At 36.3% G+C, this 23,109-nt stretch overlaps 1 protein-coding gene across 2 annotated transcripts in view; it reads right to left on the reverse strand.

Moving 5' to 3' along the window:
• Window positions 1-1,093: 1,093 nt before the first annotated feature.
• Window positions 1,094-23,109, reverse strand: part of ELAVL2 (ELAV like RNA binding protein 2) — a 34,209-nt gene continuing 12,193 nt past the window's right edge. The window contains exons 2-5 of one of the 2 annotated variants that reach the window (XM_025166350.2): window positions 18,006-18,159; window positions 12,401-12,626; window positions 5,779-5,817; window positions 1,094-3,837 (exon numbers count right to left, since the gene is read on the reverse strand). In XM_025166350.2, the coding sequence (XP_025022118.2) occupies window positions 3,510-3,837; window positions 5,779-5,817; window positions 12,401-12,626; window positions 18,006-18,087 (675 nt within the window). In that variant the 5' untranslated portion in view covers window positions 18,088-18,159 and the 3' untranslated portion in view covers window positions 1,094-3,509. Of the gene's footprint in view, window positions 3,841-5,778; window positions 5,818-12,400; window positions 12,627-18,005; window positions 18,160-23,109 lie in introns of both variants that reach the window. The other variant, XM_007427711.3, reaches the window with a different exon arrangement.

The raw sequence follows: 23,109 nt of genomic DNA on the forward strand, positions 1-23,109 counted from the left end.
TGGAAAGATAATTTCTATGATTTTCATAGTTATTCAAAGTAAATACATCTTTGGGTTAACCTAGGTTACAGAAATAAGCAAACTTTTGAGTTCTAATGTTTTCTCCATTGGCAGAATCTTTCCAGGTTTAGGCTTCTTACTCTTACCAGCAGCATACACTGAAAGTCTGAAACCTTGTTTTATCACAGGACAATCACTGTGTTTTTGAAAGTATTAGTAATCTATGAAAATTGATGCCATCTTCACTAAAAGCTTAATTTCTTAGTGTCATCCATCAACACTGGATGCCACACTGCACCAATGTGCTCTTGGCAGGAGGGGTGTGTGTGTGTGTGTATGTGTATGTGTGTGTGTGTGTGAGTGTGAGTGTGAGAGAGAGAGAGAGAGAGAGAGAGAAATAAAAAGGAGGCTTTACATTAGCCAAGCAGTTGAGTTTACAGGTTGACATTTTTATTTTAACAGCTGCTAAAATGATACACTTCACAAAGTCTATCAATTTACTTTTTCACTGGAGGAGCCTAAGATCTGTTGGCTTGCCATTTCATTACAGTTTGAAGGGCTCTTAATATATATTTTAAGCCAGGTCTTTTAGAGTTTTATATATGTTTTTTATGCAAATCCTGTTGCAGGCCATCCAGAGCCATTTAGGAGTGGGTGACATATAAATTGATAAAATAAATATAATTAAGAGCTGCCTGCTAGGTTCTATGACTGTTGCCCATTGATCTGATGTTCCTTGAATTTTTCCACTTTCTTGCATACACAAGTCTCAAGTACTATTTCTTCACAAAATAAAGCAGATTCCTGCAACCCTAGAAGACACAGCTTTTAGAATTTTCCTCTCTGCTATGGGATTATTGAATAGGAAGCTTAAAACATGTGTAGGTATTAAGATTTCAATTTCACACTGTACCACAGTGACACCACGAAGCTGTAACCCATCTAAGCCGTTTCGATTTAGAGTGGTGGCTCCTGTACTAGGTAGTTTGAATTTAACTTAAAAACTTAGGGAAAACTTTACACCCAGGAAAGCACATTCAAAAGAAACATGAACTATTAAAAGACCTCTGCACCACATTGTTCTTTCCCTTCAACTTTTGTTTATTGATGTACTGAACATGAAAAAGTACAAAGGATCCAAACACAAAAGAAAACATGTACAGCCTCTTTTAAATACTCAACAGAATATATTTTTCTACTCCAACAGATGTGAATTAAGTCATACTGTACAACTTCAAATAAATACCAGCCTTACATTTTATTAAGTGCTCTGTTAAACAGTGTAAAGTGAAGCCTGATAGACATGCCTTCTCACCAATGCCTTTGATCTTGCTACCGTAGTATATAGTAGCAAAGAATATAGCTACATTTCCCCCCCCCCAATAATGGATCTCTTTATTGTTATTATTATTACTATTCTTTTCTGAAGCAGAGTGTTTGTGTTAATACAGAACAATTGCTCAATGCACCTCAAGTGAACAGAACTTCAGAAAGTCAATTGATTTGAGTAGCATTGAATGGGTCTAGCATGAACAGTTGCTTGTCACTTTAACACACTTTATTCTCCAACAGTATTATGTACTGTACTATACTGAAAATTTATAACTACGATTTTTAAAAGAAATAATCAAAAAAAGCAACTGCAAAGATCATGTACAAGTATGTTATGCATAGCACATTGCTTGTTCTAAGGGGAAGCATATGAGCATCTCAGTTTATACAAAAAGCAGGACGTAACTATATAGTTGTCAGGGCATCCCGGTGAAGGCACTGCAGCCTTCAGCTTTTTAAAAATTTATTATAAGCTAGATGCTAATCAGAAAATATTTGTACTTTTTGACCTTAAATTTCTTCCATACATGGTAAAGACTTTATTATTTCCCCAAATAAGTGATTTTAAGCATCATACAAAGTTAAATTTCAATAGCATACAGGTATTTATGATTCTGGTATGAAAAATGTAAGGAATTTGTTCAAAACCTATGGTTATACTCATTTTTTTACCACAAACATATTTATAAACAAAAATGTAGCATCACCATAAACAGCTGAAGCTAGACTATCTACAGACAAAATTTGCAACGTATCTGATCCACTGTAAATTCAAGTCCCCAGGACAACAAAAATGAATAAGCAGACCTCAAGTAACAATCTTAATGCCATTTACAAAGAAAAAAAAATACAAAAACATTTGAACATCACTTGGCATGTTAAGTAAAGAAAACAAAAACCAGAAGAAAACTCGAAGTATTAGCTGAAAAGAGGTTCATCAACAAAAGATCTTATTTACATTACACAAAGCTCAGGTGTTAGCCTTGAACATAACTTTCAAAATACCTTCAAATATATCCAATGCAAGACTGCTTCTTCCTGGTCTGCCACTATGCAAACCATGTGCAAACATCTTTTTTTTTCTTTAAGACAAAACAATTCTTCAAACAATACTGCAAGTACATCACTAAACACCATGAGCTCTATCTGAAGGGAATTCTATAGGAAGAACAGATTTTTCCCCCATCTCAGTTAATTTAAATTTCTTGCCTGCTCTTATATACTTTTAAATTTTCTTCTGTTTCAAAATCACAAGTTTAATGTGAGCCACCTATCACATAGTAACCAGGATGTTCAGAGATTGCACCAACGATTACAAAACCAAAACCAGCAGTGCTTTCTCCCAGTGATTCCACTTCTTGAGTAACAAAGATCTCTTAAAGAATTTCTACATCATAAATCGTTCTAAAGTGTTTTCCCCCAACCACTGCAAATTTCCTGGTAAGTTTTAAAAGCTCACTAGGTGTCATATGAAGAGATTTCTCAAAGTATTCAAGTCAAAATATTTGTTCCAGGACCTGTAAAAAGTTTCTCCAAATTTTCTCTTTTTTATAAAAATAGATGCTTTGTTTTTTTTTTTTTAAACCCACATCAAAGAGGCTCTTATCTCTTTGGCAAGGTACAGCTTTACGAAAAGTTCTCCATTAATCTTACAATAGGCTTTTATAATGCACCACCCCCCTTCCCCAACCCAAATCATAATTACAAAATAAATATTTTTAAACTTTATAAATAAAAATGTAAACTTCAAAACACTTCTTGAACAGACTAAACAGCAAGGCATTAAAGTGTAACTCAAACACAACATAAGATTAACTAACTCAAGAATTATAACACAAAGCCTCAATATCTACTCACAGGTTCAAGGCAGTCGTGTAAAAGAAATTTCTTCCCTTAGCTCAAACATTTTAAAAGGTCCACCTTCTTCAAAGAAGGCTATAGAATGCATTGTGACAGGTAAAAACCCTGTACCTCTTGTCCATATTCAAACATAAGATATTTAAGAAGTTTAATTCAAATACTAGCAATAAAAAATCTCGCAATATTTCTTAGGATGCTAGTCTTTTATTCCCCCATCTCAACACTGACTTACAAAGACATTTACTAATGTATAAAGTTTCTTTTAACTTGCCTTTGTTGAATAGTTTTCAAATACAAATTGGGCTGAGGACACCTCATTAGGCTTTGTGTGTTTTGTTTGTTTTAAAGGAAACCTGCAAGACTCTGTCTCCAAGGCGGTATCCATTCAGGCTGGCTATTGCCATGGCGGCCTCATCATAGTTTGTCATAGTCACAAATCCAAAACCTTTGCACTTGTTTGTGTTGAAGTCGCGGATAACCTTCACATTGGTCACTGCTCCGAAGGGTCCGAACATTTGCCACAGGATGCTCTCATCTGCATCAGGAGCTAAATTGTACACAAAAATGCACCATCCAGTTCCCGCGTGTCCTGGGATATTGATCCCGGCCAAACTGGTCATTCCATCAATCGTCATTGGAGAAAACCTACTAACCAATGTAGAAGGGTAAAAAAAGAAGAAGACGACGACAAAATAATTTTTGTTAGAAGCTTATTCAAGTTTAGAATGAAATCTACTTTTATGTATCAACGTGCTTTAAGGAACTTAAACCAAGAGCCCTTCTGCCTACCTCTTGCAGATCAACTATTTCTTCCCTCAAGTATGCATTTTTGTCACATTTCTTATAGACATATACAAAGCACATGGTCAGTGTTATAGTGCCATTTGACTAAAAGTATGTGCCAGGACACACTTGTGTGACTTGAAGAAATTACTAATTTACTGTGAACAATAAAATAAATATAGCTCTCACGACACTCTGTAGTAACTCTTTCTCAAGTCAGACTATTCTGCTTTTTGTGTGGGCTGGAGGTAAGCTGACTAATTCAATTACTTTCAGTGATGACATGGCAGAAGAGCTCATCCTGTTCTAGTTTTTTGAGATGCAAAAGTGAATTGTAGGCAGCTATTAGAAAGTCTGAGGAACACTGTGATTGCCATGTTTGGAATGTGGTTAGCCAAGGTTCTTGAGAATTTGCTATTTGTATGTCAGGGATGATATAAACAAAAGGATTATATAAAACAAAACTGTTTAATTTTAACAACTAGCTGTGTACAAAGATCTATATCTATTACCAGATAAGTGGATTTCTGCTTGCACTAGGAGTTTTATTTCCCCCACCACCACACACATCTCCCCAGATTGCTCCAGATCCCAGTTCTTCAGAACCTGGGGTGGGGAAAAGAAATTGGATTCTCTCAACCGCACTGTTAATCTACTAGAAATTTAAGTTGTACTTGTAGACAGGTACAATTGGACACAAATCTCTAATCTATTACTTTAGCTCAGGACTGGCTAGTAATGTCTTCTTTTAATAAAGAGATAGGAACAGTAAGATTTTTGTTTATAGTGCTAGCATTCGATTTCAGGAATCTTTGGTTTAGTTCCTTTTAAAAACTTAGTAAAATGCTAACTCATGTCTATGTAAAATATTAATTTCTTTTTCAAGGTGCAGGGACATTATAATCACATCATTTCTTTCCCAAAAGACAATCACGTTGATAATAACAATGGTGCAAAAGTAACAAGTACAAATGTATTTGCTTTGCATTGTTCATATTCTTTCTCACAAAGGAACTTAAGATGTGTGAACTCATCAATTGTTGCTTCAGCCATGGGTTTAGTCAATTATATTAACACAACTAAACACTTATTTAACAAAACAAAACAAAAATCAGATTTGTGATGTTACATCTGGGTAATCCTACAGAGACAAATATTCTTGAAACTTCAAGCTCCATATAATAATATGGAATTATTATAACCCTTCTCTTAACCTTTTAGGTAATACAACATACTCCAAATGTTATTCTTAGTCTTGCTCCAAATCTGTACCTGCCTGTTGCACAGACAGAAGATGACTGGAACTGAAAAGGGAGTGGTGGTGGTATCTTAATGGTTTAAATGTGCTTTAAGCATCTAAGTGCAAAAGGGCTCCAAATTCTTTCACAATGAAAGACTGATACAAAAGACAACTCCAAAATAAGTAATTCAATGGCAGGTACTAGATGCCCTAGTGTTTCCCAAACTTTTTCCTTCATTACCTAAAACTGCTTATCAGAAAGTTCTTTTTACTTAAGTCAATTTAAATGTCCCTGTTATGATGTGTAATGGATTTGTGTATCGTTACCCAAAGAAAAACTATTTTTACCCAATTTGGGGTAATTTACCCAGATTTTGGAAGCACTACCCTAAACTATGTTAGAAAGCTGATGAAGTGATAAATTGAAACAAAAATAGTTGTTTAATGTCTGAACATGCAAAGATCATTCAATATAAATCAAATACATGAAGTACCAGTACTTTTAGTTCAAACAAGAAGTTATTAGGAAAGTTAGTTATGGATCTAACACAATTCATCATTACCTCTTTACTCCGTAAGCCATATTGAGCAGATTGTCCAACCTGCAAAACACATTTAGCAAAGGGTTTAGCCTTTCAATCTTTTACTTTCATGTGTAAGTTGCTAGATTTTCTTGAAATGTCTACAAAACTGTAGTTATACAAAGATAATATACTGGCATTACTTCCTTTCCATTGCCTGAATTTTGGTAAAGAGATACTGTCCAAGAATTCTCATAAATCCAGCTTCAATTCAGTTGACATTAGAGATTTAGGTAAAAGAGGCACTCAGAAGCTCTGCCTTTTAATTCTGCACAAGCAAGACCATTAGGCATATCTGAAGTGATACAATATGCACATGAATGTAGTTCAGATGTTAAATTTTATATAGTGATCCTTTCAGAAATCTGAGCACCAATGACTAAATGATTTTGTCAATACAGTACTCCCATGCCTTTCCTTGAAAACTCATTGGGATGAGTGTGTGTGTGAGAGAGAGAGAGAGAGAGAAAGTGCACACATAAGAGACAGTGTGTGCATATATAATTATTCTGCAGAAAATCTACTAGCAATTTTCTCAAGATTTTAGATGATTACAAAATTATCTTGATACTTTGTACCTTGTTTGTAATATCAAATATTTTAAGATGTTAAGATTTAGCTTTGGTTAAAGACTATTGCCTGGAACTGAGGATATGCTAGGAATTTACCATGTCAGCAGAAAGGAACAAAAGAATCCCAATTTTTTAACCTTAGGGTTTGACTTACCACAAAGTATGAACTTCTTTTGCAAAGCAAGCAGTTAGTTATATGCTCCAAGAGTGTAATGCAAATGATGCTTAGGGTAATGCTGGATTTCAGTAATTGCTGAGAAATCAGAAGCCAAATTCAGGCAACTGTATCCCCCAGTTCTTTCAAGACAAATCATGGGAAGAAGAGGATACGTGCACTGCAAAACTGGCTCCCATTTTCTTTTAATCCACATTAAGAGACATTCAGATGTGTCCCAGGTTCAGTATTTCCCCCTCTTCAAGAAAAGGTGCATCTGACAAACTATGTGCAATGTAAGAGATTGTAAATATACACAGCCTATTGGAAGGACAAGAGTGTCCTATGCTGCAGTGCACAGCCAGTCTAGACTGTGGGGTGTTACACTTAAAGTTGTTGCCAATTTTTCTTTTGTCTAAACTGTATATGCCACAACTGTTATTGTCCTTTAAAACACAAATATGGTGGCTATATCAGGAGGCCATGTTGACGTTCAACAGTCTGTTAGCATCCAGACTCTGAGAACCAGAAAAATAAGTAAGCAACCTAGTTTACTAGATCTGGATAGACAGTGCCAACATTTTTATCCTATCAACCAAAACCTTTCCCTTCATGAACACTCACATGGACGCTGAGCCATTACGCTCAAAACCAGAACAGCTTTAGCTGTGAAATGGAAACACACTATATGTAATAGGTTAACTCCTTAGGTATTATATAGAGATACAGCCAACATGCACACCGTAATTCTTTTTTTAAAAAAAGTGGTATGTACTGTACACTCAGACATTTCTGCCCATTTAGCAGTCTCATCTTGATTTTTATTTCTCAGAACAGCCTTCCAAACTACAAAGAAGCTGTATCAAGACCACAAATATCCTGATATGGAAATGGCCTCCTCCCCAATCTATACTTTCCACATCCTCCTCCTCCTCCTCATTATCACTGCCATTATCATTCCAGGAAGGAGTTCACATATCCAGGAGATGTAAAATCATTTAAAAATTTATCTCTGGCTTAGTTAACACAGGAGGTAGGGGGGAATCTAATGGCTAAAAAACTTATTAGGATTGTTCCATATTATTTATCCATCTGTCACTGAAAGCAAACCAAAACATCCTTTGTTTAAAGAATAATGGGGAGAAACAAATATGGAATGTTTTGGCTTGCTTTTCAGTCAACTTCATATGGCATATAATCACAGCCTATACTTTCACATGATTTCTGAAATTAAACCTCCTAATAAATTGGCTATAACTTCTGAAACCTTCAGGTATCGTTAATTATGTATGACTTATTTTACATAAGTAGAAGCAAATGTAGAACCAAATAAAACACTATCTTATTTTTATAACAGGTTATTTTAATCTATTTCTTTTTTGGAAAAAAAAAGTATTCCATCACCTTAGATTTCTAAGATGTGTTGTAAAAGTAACTATGAATTAACAATTGCATGCCATGGACAGAAGACCTCTGATGATGGAGACAGTTTTCTTTTTTTTAAGTTGATTGAAATAGGTGTGAGAAGTACTGATACTCATTGATGGTCTGTAATCAAAATATGCTTTATAGGTTTCTAAACCACTTTACAATCTGACAGTTTTTCTCATTCTATTGCTGTCCTGGTGGACAGAGTATAAAATTCCAGCTTTATAAATAAACCCCGTGAGTCAGGCTTGACAAGAGGAGACAACAGAATGCTAATGTATATTATGAGCTTTCAGGCCATCTTTGAAAAATCCAGTTTTCAAGCCACCTTGGAAAAATCTACTGCATACATGGACGTGTTTTAGTTAATACTGCAACACAAACAAACTCAAGAAATGACCATAAAATGACAATCAAATTATTTGCTGAATGCCCAGATATAGGTAATTCACCAGTTTGGGAACAAAGATGTAAATTCTAGCAATCAGGTGATTGGCAATATTTATGGTTTTAATCCAAGTTCTAATATTTACCAATTTCATCTGGGGTTGTTGGCATGTGAACACAGACTTTCAACAAGTTGAGAACACAATACAACACATGTAGGTTTCTCTAGAGAATAAAGAATGGGAAGATATTTGTAAGAATGAATACTGCTTTTGAATGCTAATACTATAATTTTTTAAGAACAAGTCTTTAACTCTTACAATATTTAGTGAAGACACAGCATTATGTTGCTTTAACAATAGCATTACTTCTACTTAACTACCTCCACTTTCTTGTGCTTTATTGTAAACATGCGGCTTCTAACAGAACTGCGATTTACATCCATTACCAACTAGTAAGAGTTGTACAGACGTTGCCATTACAAACAGTCCCAATCTATCTATCTTTTTAGTGAATAACAGTAGCCAATAATTAGAACCCTACCATCTCCATATCCAGGATGTTAAGCAAATAGTAGTGATTGAACAGCAAACTAGCACTGGTGAAATATGAATTACCAATGTTTTTTTAAGTATGTATAATGGTAGCTCTGTTAACAAATTACAGATTGACTGCAGGTTTCAGATGGTTCTGCATTTTTCAAATCAAATCCAGGCAGGAAAATATATATATCTTTTAAAACTTTTAATTATGTTCGTATAAGTTTACATATTAATCTTGTTTCCCAATATGAAACAAGAAACATAAAAAACAATAGCATTTTTCAATGTCATATGTTTAGAAGCAGAATCTAGCCAGACATTAAAATACTGCTTTGGATATTGCACATAATTAACCTGCTGAGATTAGCTGACATTTTGGCATCTTCTTTGGGCAGCTGCAAATACGTAAGCAATGGCATGAATTAAAACGACATTCCTGAATTAATATTATGGGTTTCTATAACTCAGAACAAGCTTTCCACAGACTGGATTCAGCACTAGGCCTGCTCCTCTTGAACTCCCTAGAGCAACTTAACATTCTGACAAAAAACAGTGATGGAATTTCCTTCTGGTTTTTTGTCAGGAAGTAAAATAAATGCAATAAACCTTCAGTAATGAAATACTGGAAAATACCCCCAAAGCAGGGGAAAAGAATAACAAATTTCAGCACTGTGCCCTCTGCTGACATCCTTGCATTATTGCTCCCCTGCTCATTGTAGTTCTCAACAATAATTTTCAAAAAATATATCTCTGCCCACAAAAAAGACTACCTCTCCTGCCAAAGCCACTCTGAATTGTAGCTTTATTAAACTATCAACCCTCTCAACAATTCCATTCCAAGGAATCATTTTTATTTACTACAACAGACCAAGTAAGAAACATTATATAACTACAGACTGTACCAAGCATCTTAGCGACTGTCCTCTGCACTGTTGGAAGACCTAGAATGCCCAAAACCTAAAATCTTTGGATGATACATCCATTTTAGTAAGGAGGACCCCATTTAAAGCCTCTGGCATAATTCACACACCTCTAACAAAAAGATAAAGGATACTTCCAGATTCCAAACCTTGAGAAATTTTCTCTGCATTATCAAGCACCATAGACTGAGATGACTATCCTTCGGGGAACTCTTGAGAGAGACAGTAAAACTCATATTCTTTGATTCAGCCTTCTCACTTCAATACAAAACATGAACATTTGACCTTCTGTATGTTTTTCATATTACTCAGGAAAGTGAAATTGAACTGAATCATAGCAAGCTTAATTGAAGTAAGTATGCAGATGCTATTAACTCCTGGGATCGGCTCTACAGTGCAATTCATCACAGGGGCCCGTTTTCTGGAAAAATATCCAAATCAACACATTTACTCATGTGTAAAATCTTTGCAGTAACTTGTGACTTCTGGAGGTACTTTTGTGTATTCTGAAGATCCAGAGTTTAATTCTGAGCATGGTATTAAGAACAAAATCTCCTAACAACAGTCTCATGGACTCAAGCTAGAGTTGCTGATATTTTATGTGAGATTCCTCTAAAAGCTTTGCTGCTTGTCAGAGCCTGCGTCTAATGAAAAGAGAGCTTACAAAGTACACATATACTTTTCCAGCCTCAGAAGCCCTCAAGCTCTCTTTAACACTTTAACACTTTGACTAGCAGCAGCAGTAGGAGAGTACCAAGAGCAAGCATAAAGTACTTGCCTTTGGTATACTGGAGCATTGGATCTAAGGATCAGATAACCATCAGAGACAATTGTAATGGTAAACTCTTCAAAACACACAGGCACACAAACACACTTCCTCCTTTTGTGTGTGTGGCAATGTCTGTCTTAATTTTGGAGAAGAACCTCAACGATTTCTGAGTTGATATGAACTCAGCAAAAGATACCTTTCTCACTTCTGGTGGAATACAGAGCTCTTTCATTTGACAAACAACTACAGCAAAACAGTTTAAAAACTCATGCAATTTATAATGCTTGATATTAAAATTGCTCTAGACAACATGGGCTAATGCTGTTTTAAAAAGAAAATGAAAAGAAAAATGTAGTTAAGTCAATTTTTGTGGTTTGTATTAAAAATGGAAGAGGCGGTCAAAAACTAATGGCAACTCTTGGGATTCATCCCCCTATTTCCTAACCTATATGCCTATTCTAGCATTCATGGCATATCCCCTTCAGATTCATCTACCACCACTGCTGATATAATGCATATCCTTTATCATCGGTAGGCTTGGGAAAGCTGGCCCACTGTATTGTGAGAAAGATCTGCTCAGGGTTTTTTAAGGCCACTGGAGATTGCATGCCCCAACCCTGGCACCGGCTATTTCTGCAAAAATTAATTTACCTCTTTTCATGTCAGTGCAGCAGCAATTCCCCAGTGGCCTTACTTCAGGCACAAGGCATTCTGGAATTCCTCTTCTGACCATTGCTAGCTCTGCCCTGGCACTCAGTCCTGGAGCAGGCAGTCTGCCTATGGAAAAAGGGCAAGTCTACTTTTATTCAATATTCAGCGGTTTGACAGAATATCCTTTGAACAACAAAAACAGAACAGAATACCTCCAGAAACTCTAGGAAATCCACTGAATACTGAATAAAAACATTTATTTTTTCTGCTCCAATAGAAGGGTTCACTAGAGCAAATGTTCTTCTGGGTGAACAAATTAATAGCACAACATGCAAAGAAGCTGTTTGGATTAAGTTATTTAAGTAAGACTGCCACTGGCCAGGTGTTCAAATGGGCACATTATTTTTTAATTAAAGTCCCAAGGTTTCTTTAAAACAAAGTTTATCTGAGCATTCTGCTAACTTGATAAGCACAACTAATCTTTCTCTCTTGCATTCTCACAAGAAACTAGCATCAAATTCAGAATAAGCCTATTTATCCCCGCTGTTGATCTCCCCCTCTCTCACACACAAATCTTTCATAAAACAACACTAAAATAAAAGCCCCAGTTAGTGAATGTAGATTAATACAGTATTTGTTTCAATTCACACCATCTGCTTTTTCAGCACACTAAAATATCACAGAGAAAAACGTATGGCTGATAGCTCTGTGTCTGCATTACTGGAAGAGAGATCCACACAAAATAATGGAAAACTACTGAAAAAAATTCTCCCTGTATCAAAAGTATGCACAGTAATTACAGAGACTCTAACGTAGAAGGAAAGGACTTATTTCAAGGTAAAGATAATGTGGTATCTAAATATGATTCAGACAGGTTTTCTACCTTGTAAAAACATCTTATTCTAATAGTTTAACAAATATCCCTAAAAGCATGTTGCAAATTGAACGACAAATACCCTCCAATTAAATATTACTACCTACCTACATAAAACTCTCCTTTTTATAGCTACCAACAGATGGCAGTACCTCAAAGTATTTACTGCTATGCCTGTCAGATACTAAATTTAAAAATCAACAGTTCTCATATGAGGAAAATACAATTCTCAACACAGGCAAGTGATACTGGTTGAAAAGAAAATCCAGACTGGCGGACTTAAGAAGCAACAGACAGTTCCACCTACCTAAAACGTTGAGCCTGCTGGGCAAGAGGTCCTGGATATCTCCTGTTTGGAGACTGGTACAGCTGGGAAAGGATGGCCTGATTTGTTTTTTGGCTTGGATTGTTGGCAAACTTTACGGTGATTGGCTCTGTGGCCCCTGGAGGTTTCTGCCCATTCAAGCCCTTGATGGCTTCTTCGGCTTCAATCCGCTTGTCAAACCGGATGAAACCCACACCCCTTGAAACTCCTGCACAGAAGCACAGAATGCATTCAGCAATTACTTCCAAGCATTATAGGAGCTTCCTCCCCCTCCCCAAAAGAACTCTGTTTCTGCAGTTGTAAGTAAGTCAGCAGAATCATAGAAAGCAAACCACAAAAGAATTAGATTCAGCAACTAAAGTGGATTTTTGTAAGAAACAATATAACATATAAAACATTTGTAATGAAGCAGGAGCACAAGAGATGGGAGCCAACAGGTGGGTGCAACCACACCTGTATATCTATCATGTACTATTATAGTACGCGGACTAGAAAAAGGCACAACAGAATGAAACGAGGTATTAAAATACAGACAAAAACTCTGCTATGCCCTCCCATATCCTCACTCCTAGTATTTAAGCTTTTAAAAATAATGGCTTTTTAGATGTGCATTTGGTGACTGTGGCAAGAATGGGTGATGCATCTGAGTTGGGATGAATCTGGCTGTTCAGTGTTATAAGATGCTATAGTTTTTAATATTACCATTATGTTGAATTTATGCTGATAGTATCTATTGTTGTTCTTTATTATAGTTGATAATTCTGAATTATTGTAATGTACTCTGTGTATTGTATGTTTTACTACAAGCTACGTAGAGTTGCCTGACTGAAGCAGCACAGAGACACCTATACTACCACTATTATGGATAAATATCACAACCAGCATAATATTAAAATCTGGTTATTAACATGGTTCAGGTTTAGTGCAATGTTATATATTCAATAAATCATGATTAAGCTATTCATTTCAATTTAGACACCGCTCAACTCCAACTGGCTCTAGGCAATTCACAAATAGCAACATAAAAACCATTGCAAACCAAAAACAAGATGGGATCCAGGCACAATATAGAGACAAAACTAAAAACAACAGATACTCCCAACAAGAGGGAGAACAATCAGGACTTCAAGGCTTTATGGAATGTGAACAGGGCGGGAGCCACACGGATTTCAGGAGGAATCTCATTCCAAAGGATGTGTGCTGCAACCGAGAAAATGTGCTTCCTGGGTCTCAATAAATGACATTGTTTAATTGAAGTGACCCAAAGCACGCCAACTCTGTTGGCATGTACCAGCTGTGCAGAAACCACAGGAGATAAGCAGTTCCTCGAATAACCTGGCCATATGCCATGAAGGGCTTTATAGGTAATAACCAGAACCTTCAATTGCACCTAGAAACAGATGGGTAACCAGTGCAGCTCATGGAACAGATGTGTCATATGGGCATACTGACACATGCCCATCACTGCCCACACTGCTACATTTTGTATCAGCTGAAGCTTCCAAGTGATTTTCAAGAGTAACCCATGTAGAAGACATTGCAGTAGTCAAGCGTTGACGTGACTAGGGCATGAGCGACCGTCTGAAGGACCTCCTGATCCAGAAAAGGATGCAACTAGTGCACCAGATGGAGCTGAGCAAAAGTTCCCGTGGCCGCAGCTGCCATCTGCTCTTTGAGCAGGAGCTGTAAGTCCAAGAGGATCCCCAGATTGCACACCACACTTGAGTGGGGAAATGCTATCCCATCCAAGAGTATGGATGAAAAGTCCTCAGATCCAGGAAGCCCTAATGAACCCAACCAGTAGAAGAGAATTCCTGTAGTAGATAGCAGGATCAGACATTTCCATCTTGCCATTCAACTTGCACAAGAAGTTCTACTACAGAAGGAATCCAAGAGGAAAAGTAATGTTGCAAACAAATATATGTAGACATACAAAACAATGTGTTGGACTAAGCTTTCATGGGTTCAGAGCACATCTGGGTTCATGTTTTTCTTGCTAATAGTTAAATACAACATCATTCTGTGATATGAGAGGAGTAGTAGAATGTATGTATGTGAGCATGAGTGGCTGTGAGTACAGGAAAGGGGAAACTATTGGAATATACTGCATCCGGAAATCCCTGTTAAAGACTAGAGCCAGTATAGCATAGTAATTACAGCATGAGACTTGGACCACGGAGACCACTGTTCAAATCTTATTTGACCACAGAGCTCTCTGGATGATTTTGATTTAGTCACTCTCTATTGGCTCTTCCTACTTTGTGTGGCTGTGGTTTAGAAGACAAAATTAAGGAAGATCCCCTGATATACTACTTGAGTTCTCAGGGGGAAAAAAAAAAGACTGGATATCATGCAGTTAAAAAAAAATTATACATGCACTTTTTCACACCAACAGAAGCACAATGATTGCAAGAAGCTATCAAATGTTGTACCAAATATTTATACAAGTGAAAAGCGTATGGAAACTAAATTCAGCATTTCGAAACCTTAAAAACGTCCAGAAGTATTATTGATTTGCATCCACACCAACTTCTCCCAAACCAGCAACAAATATGAAGTGAGAGGACTGAAATGTAGTAAAAAATACACGCATACACATACACAATTGTAGTTGTAGGTGTATTTAAAATCATACAACTAACAGTCCTGGAATGCTGTTGCTATAATTGCAGGGGGAAAGAAAGAGAGAGAAAAAGGCAGGCAAAGAACTAAACATCTAAGGGGAAAAATGGGATGACGACAAAACATCTATTTTGATGACCACTTAAAGTAGACTTGTAACAATCAACCTGTAACAACCTGTTTGCCTTATTCTATCACCACATACTGTACTTTTTTGCCAGCCTGTTTCCTACAGCAAAACATCTTTATTCTCAAGGAAAAGAGAGGCTATCCAAAGAAGCCTGGAATCTCTAAACAGCCAAACTTCTCTTTTTATTTCCCTTAGTCAAGGAATGCGATGGTTTCGATGTTTATTTTGGAGTACAAGAAGGGAGCAAGGGAAAATGGACAGGCCTTCTCTCTCTCTCTCTCTTTTTTTCCATATAAGCAGGATGTATGGCTTTTTTCTTTTCTTTTTGCTTGTAAAGTGCTATTTGCTTTGTTCTGCTAACTTCTGATCTAATCTGGCGTTATTAAAGGAAACTATCTTTTATTAGATGTCATTTTGATCTAGTAACAGACCTTTTCATCTTTCCCTTAAAATGATTATGATGAAGGCAGCCTCCAACAAACCCAGCAGAGCAATCCTAGGCATTCTTACTTAGAAACAGGCCCTGCTGTGTTCAGTGGGACCTATTCCCACATAATATACACAAAATTGTAGCCAAAGGAATTTATGCTTTCTGAAGCTACAATTCTATGCATATTTACCTGGAATCAATTCCACTGAATTCACCAGGATGTGCATAGGATTGCACTGTTAGACAGGCAGAAGGCATTATTCTATTTATTTATAAATATGCCAAATAGCAATTTTATATTATTGTAGGATTTATATTGTTACATTTAATACAGAAATATTTACTATACAAAAAAGTTTATTTTGCAAAAATGTGGTTTTTCCCCCAAAGAGCTTCAACATTTTTGGAGATGTTATATCTTTAGAGAGGCAACAAATTTAAGTGCAGTTAAGTAGTCCCGAAATCTGGGCTGCAGCAACTTGTGATCCATTAATCAATCCTTTCCATCAACAGCGATGACTAAGAAAGAAATAACAGTACATGAACAATAGACAGTACTATATGTGAGTATGTTATCATTCTCTTAGCCCTCTATATTTTAGCAGATATCAATGTCTCTCTATTGCTCACAAGGAAAGCTCCCGGTTCAACCTCAAGTATATCAGTCAGGTTTAAAAAAATTCTTACCTGAACCATTAAGAGATTGAGCCATGGGGACACAATGATTTTTGGTTCAAAGGTTTAGTTGGCTTTTGATTAGAACTTCCAGGATGATCATGAAAAAAGTAGATGGGGCAAGACAAAAAAGTGGGAGCAGAATTCAATTTAAAATTCAATTTTAACTGAATTAAACTAAATATAGTTGATAGGCATACTCTCCATGAATTTAATAATTTTCCATTCGGCAGCAACTTTGCTTAAAGCAAGGTTGTAAAACTCCAGTAAATAACCACATCAACTCATAGTCTTAATATGTTCCAAAAATTCCATATTACAAACCTGGGATCTAAATTATTATACTTCAAACTCCAGTTTTTCATCTAAATTTCCTTTTTTTAAAAATTTATCTGTGTAGTTCAATTTTCTCAACTACCATTTTTAGTTACTTACATGCATTATATGTTGTAAGCAAGTTGAATTTTATCTTCAGAAACTCTTTTGAAGCTCTTCTGGTTACAACTTTGCTTTGAAGAGCATTTGGCAATATGAAAAGTACTGTATTCAGATTTACAATAAGGATAAAACTTTGCTTGTGCTGGCTTTAAGCGGGAATTTCAGTACTAAGTTGAAGTTGTGATGCATGAGACTGAAAAATCCAACAGATATGCAAGCAAGCAGCACATATTTCTTTGATCACAATCAACAGCTGTTAAAAAAATCTCCAGTGGCTGATGTTGTAACCCCATCAATTTAATACCAAAAAGAAAAACAAATGATAAAATAAAAATCTAATTATGCAAATGTTGGAAAACCTTGTTTTTCTAGAAGTAGATCTGTTTTCCTTGTCACTCCTACATGTGGGAAACAAAATGCTGTGTACTACTTTTGCACTGTGGGGCTCAAATGTTATTTTAAAATCTCCCTTGTTTTATTATTAAAAAAAAAAACACCCTTTTTTGCTTGAAACTTGGTTCAAACTTTTTAAGAAACCCAGTCAAGTTGTAATTTAAGTAGTTACACCAGATTATTAAAAGCTTAATGAATATTTCTTAAGGTTCTACAATATGTAAGAAAATAAAGCACCCATAAAACTCTTTGTATGGTGTATGCTCCATAGTACAATCTCTCCAATGCATTACACTGCTTCATTCATACTACATAGAGAAAGATAATAAGACCAATGTGTTCACTGAACTGGCAATGCCTGAAGAACAATGTGTGAGTTTAATAAAAATGAACTCCTCAATATTTATGTATCAAGTCAATCTTCCTTTCAGGCTTATTTTTTAAATCTAGTGATTTGTTTTTCTCAAGATCTTACAATTCACATTTTTCAACATTAGGATAATGTAAGTTTTTTTTTTAAGTCGCAATAATGATTATGAGTTTGTATTTCACATATTCTTAGTTTAAGAAAACTGCTAAGCACTACAATATAAGGCTTCACTTTTTTCTTTTAAAATATACACTATTAGCATTTTACAAGGAACATGGGGACTATTTTCATTCAGTGCTTGAGATTACAGCAACTATAAATTTATTACAAGGCATGAAACAGGCTTCAAATCTGCACCTTCAAGGTGGAAATGACTCAGCCCACCTGACTACAAACCAGAAGCCATTTTTATACATGCATATTTATGAACAATTCCAGCAGAAAATTGTGTTTTCTGCCCCACGTAAACTTTTATACGTTCGATATTTTGAAGGCTGAAAAAGACAGGGCAAAGCAGCTTTCTACTTACCAGTGACTTGGTCAACCAGAATGCGAGAAGTAATAATACGTCCATACTGAGAAAACAGCTGTTCCAGCTCTTTCTGAGTCATAGTTTTGGGGAGACCGCTGACATACAGATTTGCATCTCTAATAGAAGCTGAACTTGGCCTCGCATAAGAAACCTGTACAATGAAAAAAAGCAACTTGATCGTGCAAATGACCATATAATTGGAGAAGAAGATTTACTTACAGAAGGCTGCCTTCTTTTAAAAACACATACCTAACCCTACATTCAGAGCATACATCCTTGGCCTGTTTCGTCTACTGTGTTATGGAGAGAGGCAGGGTAGAATACCACGCGTACAGGGACCTAACAGGATTATAATAAGCCTCAAAGAGCCCTGATTTGTTTAGGACTAAGATAATCACCCCAGATCAGCACTCCCTCTGTGGCTCTGTTCTTCTTTGCTGCCTTGCAGGCCCCTAGGGAAGTAAAAGAGGCAAAAGGAGACAGGAAGCTTGGCATGCCCCACATTAATGGTGGTGCCAAATCCTATTGTGCCCCTGTAGATTTTTTTTTTTTTACTGTACCAAAAAAAGTTAAAAGACAGGAAGTGAGAAGGCAAATACATCCCTTGGAGTTTGTTGGGCAGCAGAGAGGGCTAACAAGCACTGATGAACTAATATTCAGGATTATACCATCACGCACTGGCAGGGGAAAGAATGGAGGTAGGGAAGTAGGGCAGCATAATATTTCAGTCAGCCTTCTAATGTGCCATTCTGTCAGATGGCAACAAAGCAAAGGTTATAGCAAGTCCCATCCCACCATGACTCCACTACGCAAGTCCTTCCTTTACCCGTGGGTGTTGTGACGCTCCTACAGGGCAGGGCTCGGGTAGTGATATCGCTGCAAGTGCTCAGATGCCGTAAGCGTCTTATTCCTTGCTTGCCAGCAAAAAATACCCCAGCCAGCTGGTTTTCTGATGATAATTGCCAAGAGCAGGGTGGGTTTTTTTTTGCTGGCAAGGAATAATTAAAGCATCTTTCTTTCTTGCTGCCTTCTACTTGGATTTTTTTAAAATTTATTTTTGGGAAATGAAGTTATGTCTATTGACTTCACTGGCTACACTGTGGACACCCTGCTGATAAAACTACTATTAAGATATCATTAATTTCTGTCTCGTTATGAATGAAGCTCATGAAGCCAAAAATATTTTCTGATTTAAGCTAAAAATTGAAGTACAAACATATTTCAGGAAAGCTTTAGTCCCTTGTCCCCTTATTTGTGCTTTTCAATTATTGTATTACAGAAAGTTGGCAACAAACATACATGTATGTATGTATGTATGACAAATGTAAAAATATAAATAATAAATGCTACCCCATGTGGAAGCAATTGCATAAAATGTTCTATAGTTTCTTGCTATAGAAAAAGGTGACTTTATTTAGAGATGTTATTTCACACATTTTAAAATACTTTTTTAAAAGTTAAGGAAGTGTAACCCAAACTTTCTGAAATTGGTGCCAGCTTGGGAAAGGCTGCTGAAACTAATAATCGTTGTTACGGAATGGATATGATAAACAGTAAATATAGTAAATATATAAAACTGCTTTATGACACATTTTTCTCTGTATGTCAAATTAAAATTAAAAAGTATTGCTTTTCAAATAAGTTGTATTTACTTTTAAACAACTCTGAGATTTTTATCAGTCAAGATTTGATAAAATAGATTTTCAGTTATTTTACTCAAATTGAAATACATAATCATTTTCACTGAAACTATAAGTTTAATTCAGGAGTAGGGCCTGGATTTCCTTAGGTTTGCCTTAAAGGAGTCTTACTTCGTCAAAATTTCATTTACAAAGTTATACAACACTCTTATGTGATTTGTTAAGATACACTAAATTATCTAAAGAACACTACTCAGCTTGCAAAATGGGTTGGCACTAGCACTGCCAGCTAATTTATTCCCAAGTGAACTGGTGCCCTGGAGTCCTGGTGAACAAGTATCTTTCACTCACACAAAAGAATAGTCTGCGGCTCTAAGTCAGAGATGCAAAAGTGAATGAGAACCCCAAATACAAAAGTATTTCAAAGAAGGAAGAATGCTGACCAAAATAGCACATTGTCTCTGATCAGTGCAGAGCAAGTAATCCAGCCGTAACTGCATCGTTTGAGACAATATAGCTTTACTTTCAACTCCTTATCTAGCAAAGAGCATTAGTGGCCCTAGGTAGGAAGCAGATGGAAATTCATTTTGTATTTTAAAACCTATTTACAAACTGAAATTTGGTTATCTGAAATGTATACATTTTTGAAATTTCCACATTCAATAATAGAAAAAATGAATTGGGGAACAGTCAGTGCAGAAATGCATATGTGCATGAAAACAAGGTACAGAATACATATTATGAAAAATTATTTGCAGAAATTGTGCATAATAGGGAAAACTACAAACAAAAATGTGCACCAAAATGATACAGTCTGAATGCAAACTAATTCTTAGAAGATTAACCAGTCTTGTAAGTCTCAGAATTGATACAGGCAGTCCCCAGGTTAAGAACGTACGACTTATGGACAATTCATTCTTATGACTGGGCTGCTTATTACTGAAAATGGCAGATGGTGTTCTACTTCCTCAAGCCAATGAACTGCTGAAGCCACACAATGTTTTCATGAACTGCTGAAGCCGCATATTTTTAATATACAGCCTGTTTTCAGTGGTTCATGAAAACATTGCTGCGCTTCAGCAGTTCGTCAGCTCGAGGAAGGAGAATGCCGTCCACCATTTTTAGTAACAGGAAGCCCATTCATAAGTATGAATTCCAACTTACATACAAATTTGAGTTAAAGACAGACTTAGGAACAGAACCCATTCTTAATCCAGGGACTGCATGTATACACTGAAACTGATTAGATTTGCTCACCCGTAGCCTTGGGAGACTCACAAAACTATTCTCAGGAGGTGATAAAAATAAATCATGAACCTGCCCTAAATGCATAGGAGAAAAGATAAAGTCAAAACACAATATATCTTTGAAATCTGCTCTCCAGTAAAAAATGTTGCTTTTGAATTTGGAGATAGGGGTCCCCAAAAAAGGAAAAGGGAACAGCTGAGCTCTGGATGGAAAAATAACATTTCTATTGTTGTCCTTGCCTCAATCCTGCATTTCAGTATTTTCTTTTTAATTCTAACTAATCAACACCTGCCTGTGAAACAAATATATTCCATTATATTGAGGTTATATAGCACCCAAGAACCGGAACATTTATAATTTAATTATATTTAAAGCACTATGTTCAACATCACTGTAGCCATTTCAGAACTGCCAATTTAACAACTTATTTTAAAAACTGATTTTCATAATTTTGTTTGTTTTGTTTGTTTATGTGTACATGCACACATAATCATAATGGTTTCTATTTGAAAATATACATCCTTGAATAAGATGTAAGCCTTTGCACATTTCACTACACAAAATTTGAGTACATTTTGTGAAGTAAGACTGATGCCACTGCATAAATAAATATCAACTATTAAGACAATATTTTTTAAGTTTGACAGTTTCACAATTTCTCAGGGGATTAACCAATATGCTATTGATCAAAAAGTTTTGCAATGCAAACTGAAAACTTTATGGATTTACACTAATAAGTTTAATTTACTGAAAAATGTCCTGTTCAACTTGTTTTGGGGGGGGGGGATCCACATTACTATTTTTTTTAGAAAAGAATCTATGTTATAATAAGGATGATTTGGATATGGGTTTGGGTTTGTTTTAAACCAAATATATTGTAAGTATGAAAGCTAACACTAGCCATGATATAACCCACAAGGTCAAAGTTGGAAGAACTCTCCCTTCAAAGGTACTCTTATCTTTGAACTGGTCTGGTTGTTAAATTGGAAACATTTCCCCATATATAGCAATTGTGCTATCAATCCACAATTAATAGTGCTAAACCTAGAGATTAGCAAAAACAACAATTATTAGGCTTTATACAAATAAAATTTCTATTCCATCTTTCTACTATATGGGGCAGCCCAGATATAGCCTTTGTTAATCAACAGCCCTGCTTTATTAAAATTGTGTTTTAATACATGCCTCTCACTAACCTGAATAGCGAGCTTGGGTTAACATGAGCAAGAACTTGGGATAGAGGCTTTACCCATTTTAAATCTGCCCCAAAGATAAGCTGCCAGTTCAAAATTCTCCACACAAGCAACCTGCTGCTAAGGCTATTCTCAATACAGGTCTACCAGTCTTCTGAAAAGGCAATAGATCTGCATCTAAAGATAGCGAAGCTGCCAAGTTGATGGGGTAGAGGAAGGCTACAAAATGGTGTGCTGAGAGAACTCTCCCATTTCATCCCAAGCCTATCCATCCCCTTTCCCCTCACTATCTATCAGCTAAGGGCAGTGTTGTTGAAACGTGGCCACTTTAAGATGGCTGGCTGGGGAATTCTGGGAGTTGAAGTCCACTCATCTTAAAGTGGCCACGTTTGGACAACACTGAGCTAAGGGCTATTTTTGAACAAAGGTTTACTCAGTTTCCTGTTTCTTGGCCTTAAAGGGGAAACTTGCAGGTCTAGTGTCAATTCCATGTAACTCCCAGATAGCCCTAAGACTTGCAGCCTACAAGGACACAGCAGTGCTCATAGCAAGTGGCTGTACTTGGCAGCATTTGAAAGGACCCCAAAGAGTATGCAGATGGTACCACTCTGCTCAAAAGTATACGAAGCATGGCCATACAAAATCTCGTCAACAGAAGCAGAAAAACCTGTAATACCTTTGTTTCTGACAAAAGAAGAAACACATCTTCCCCAGTTTAAACAGAAGCCCCCCTCTCCCTTTTTTAAGTAGACAAGTCTACAGGTCTTTTGAATGACTATTGAACATATGTTTAATAACAGGTCTAGAGGTCTTTCAGAAGACTGGAATATCAGTGTATAGAAGCAGTCCATGTAATGCTGAGTGGTACTTTGTGAAGCATTGGTTTCTCCTGCAGGCCAAGCCAAAATGATTATGAAGTGACTGGAGGAGGTGGCATGCCCACAGCAGGTTTAAGTGGCTAGGGTAGCTTGGCAGATGCCACCCTGACATCATCACCAATCATAATGAGGCACCACAGAT

This window comes from Python bivittatus, unplaced genomic scaffold (genome assembly GCF_059951505.1).
Source record: "Python bivittatus isolate LINGU-HERP-01145 unplaced genomic scaffold, Pbiv_v1 ctg000850_np1212, whole genome shotgun sequence".
Classification (NCBI taxonomy): Eukaryota; Metazoa; Chordata; class Lepidosauria; order Squamata; family Pythonidae; genus Python; species Python bivittatus.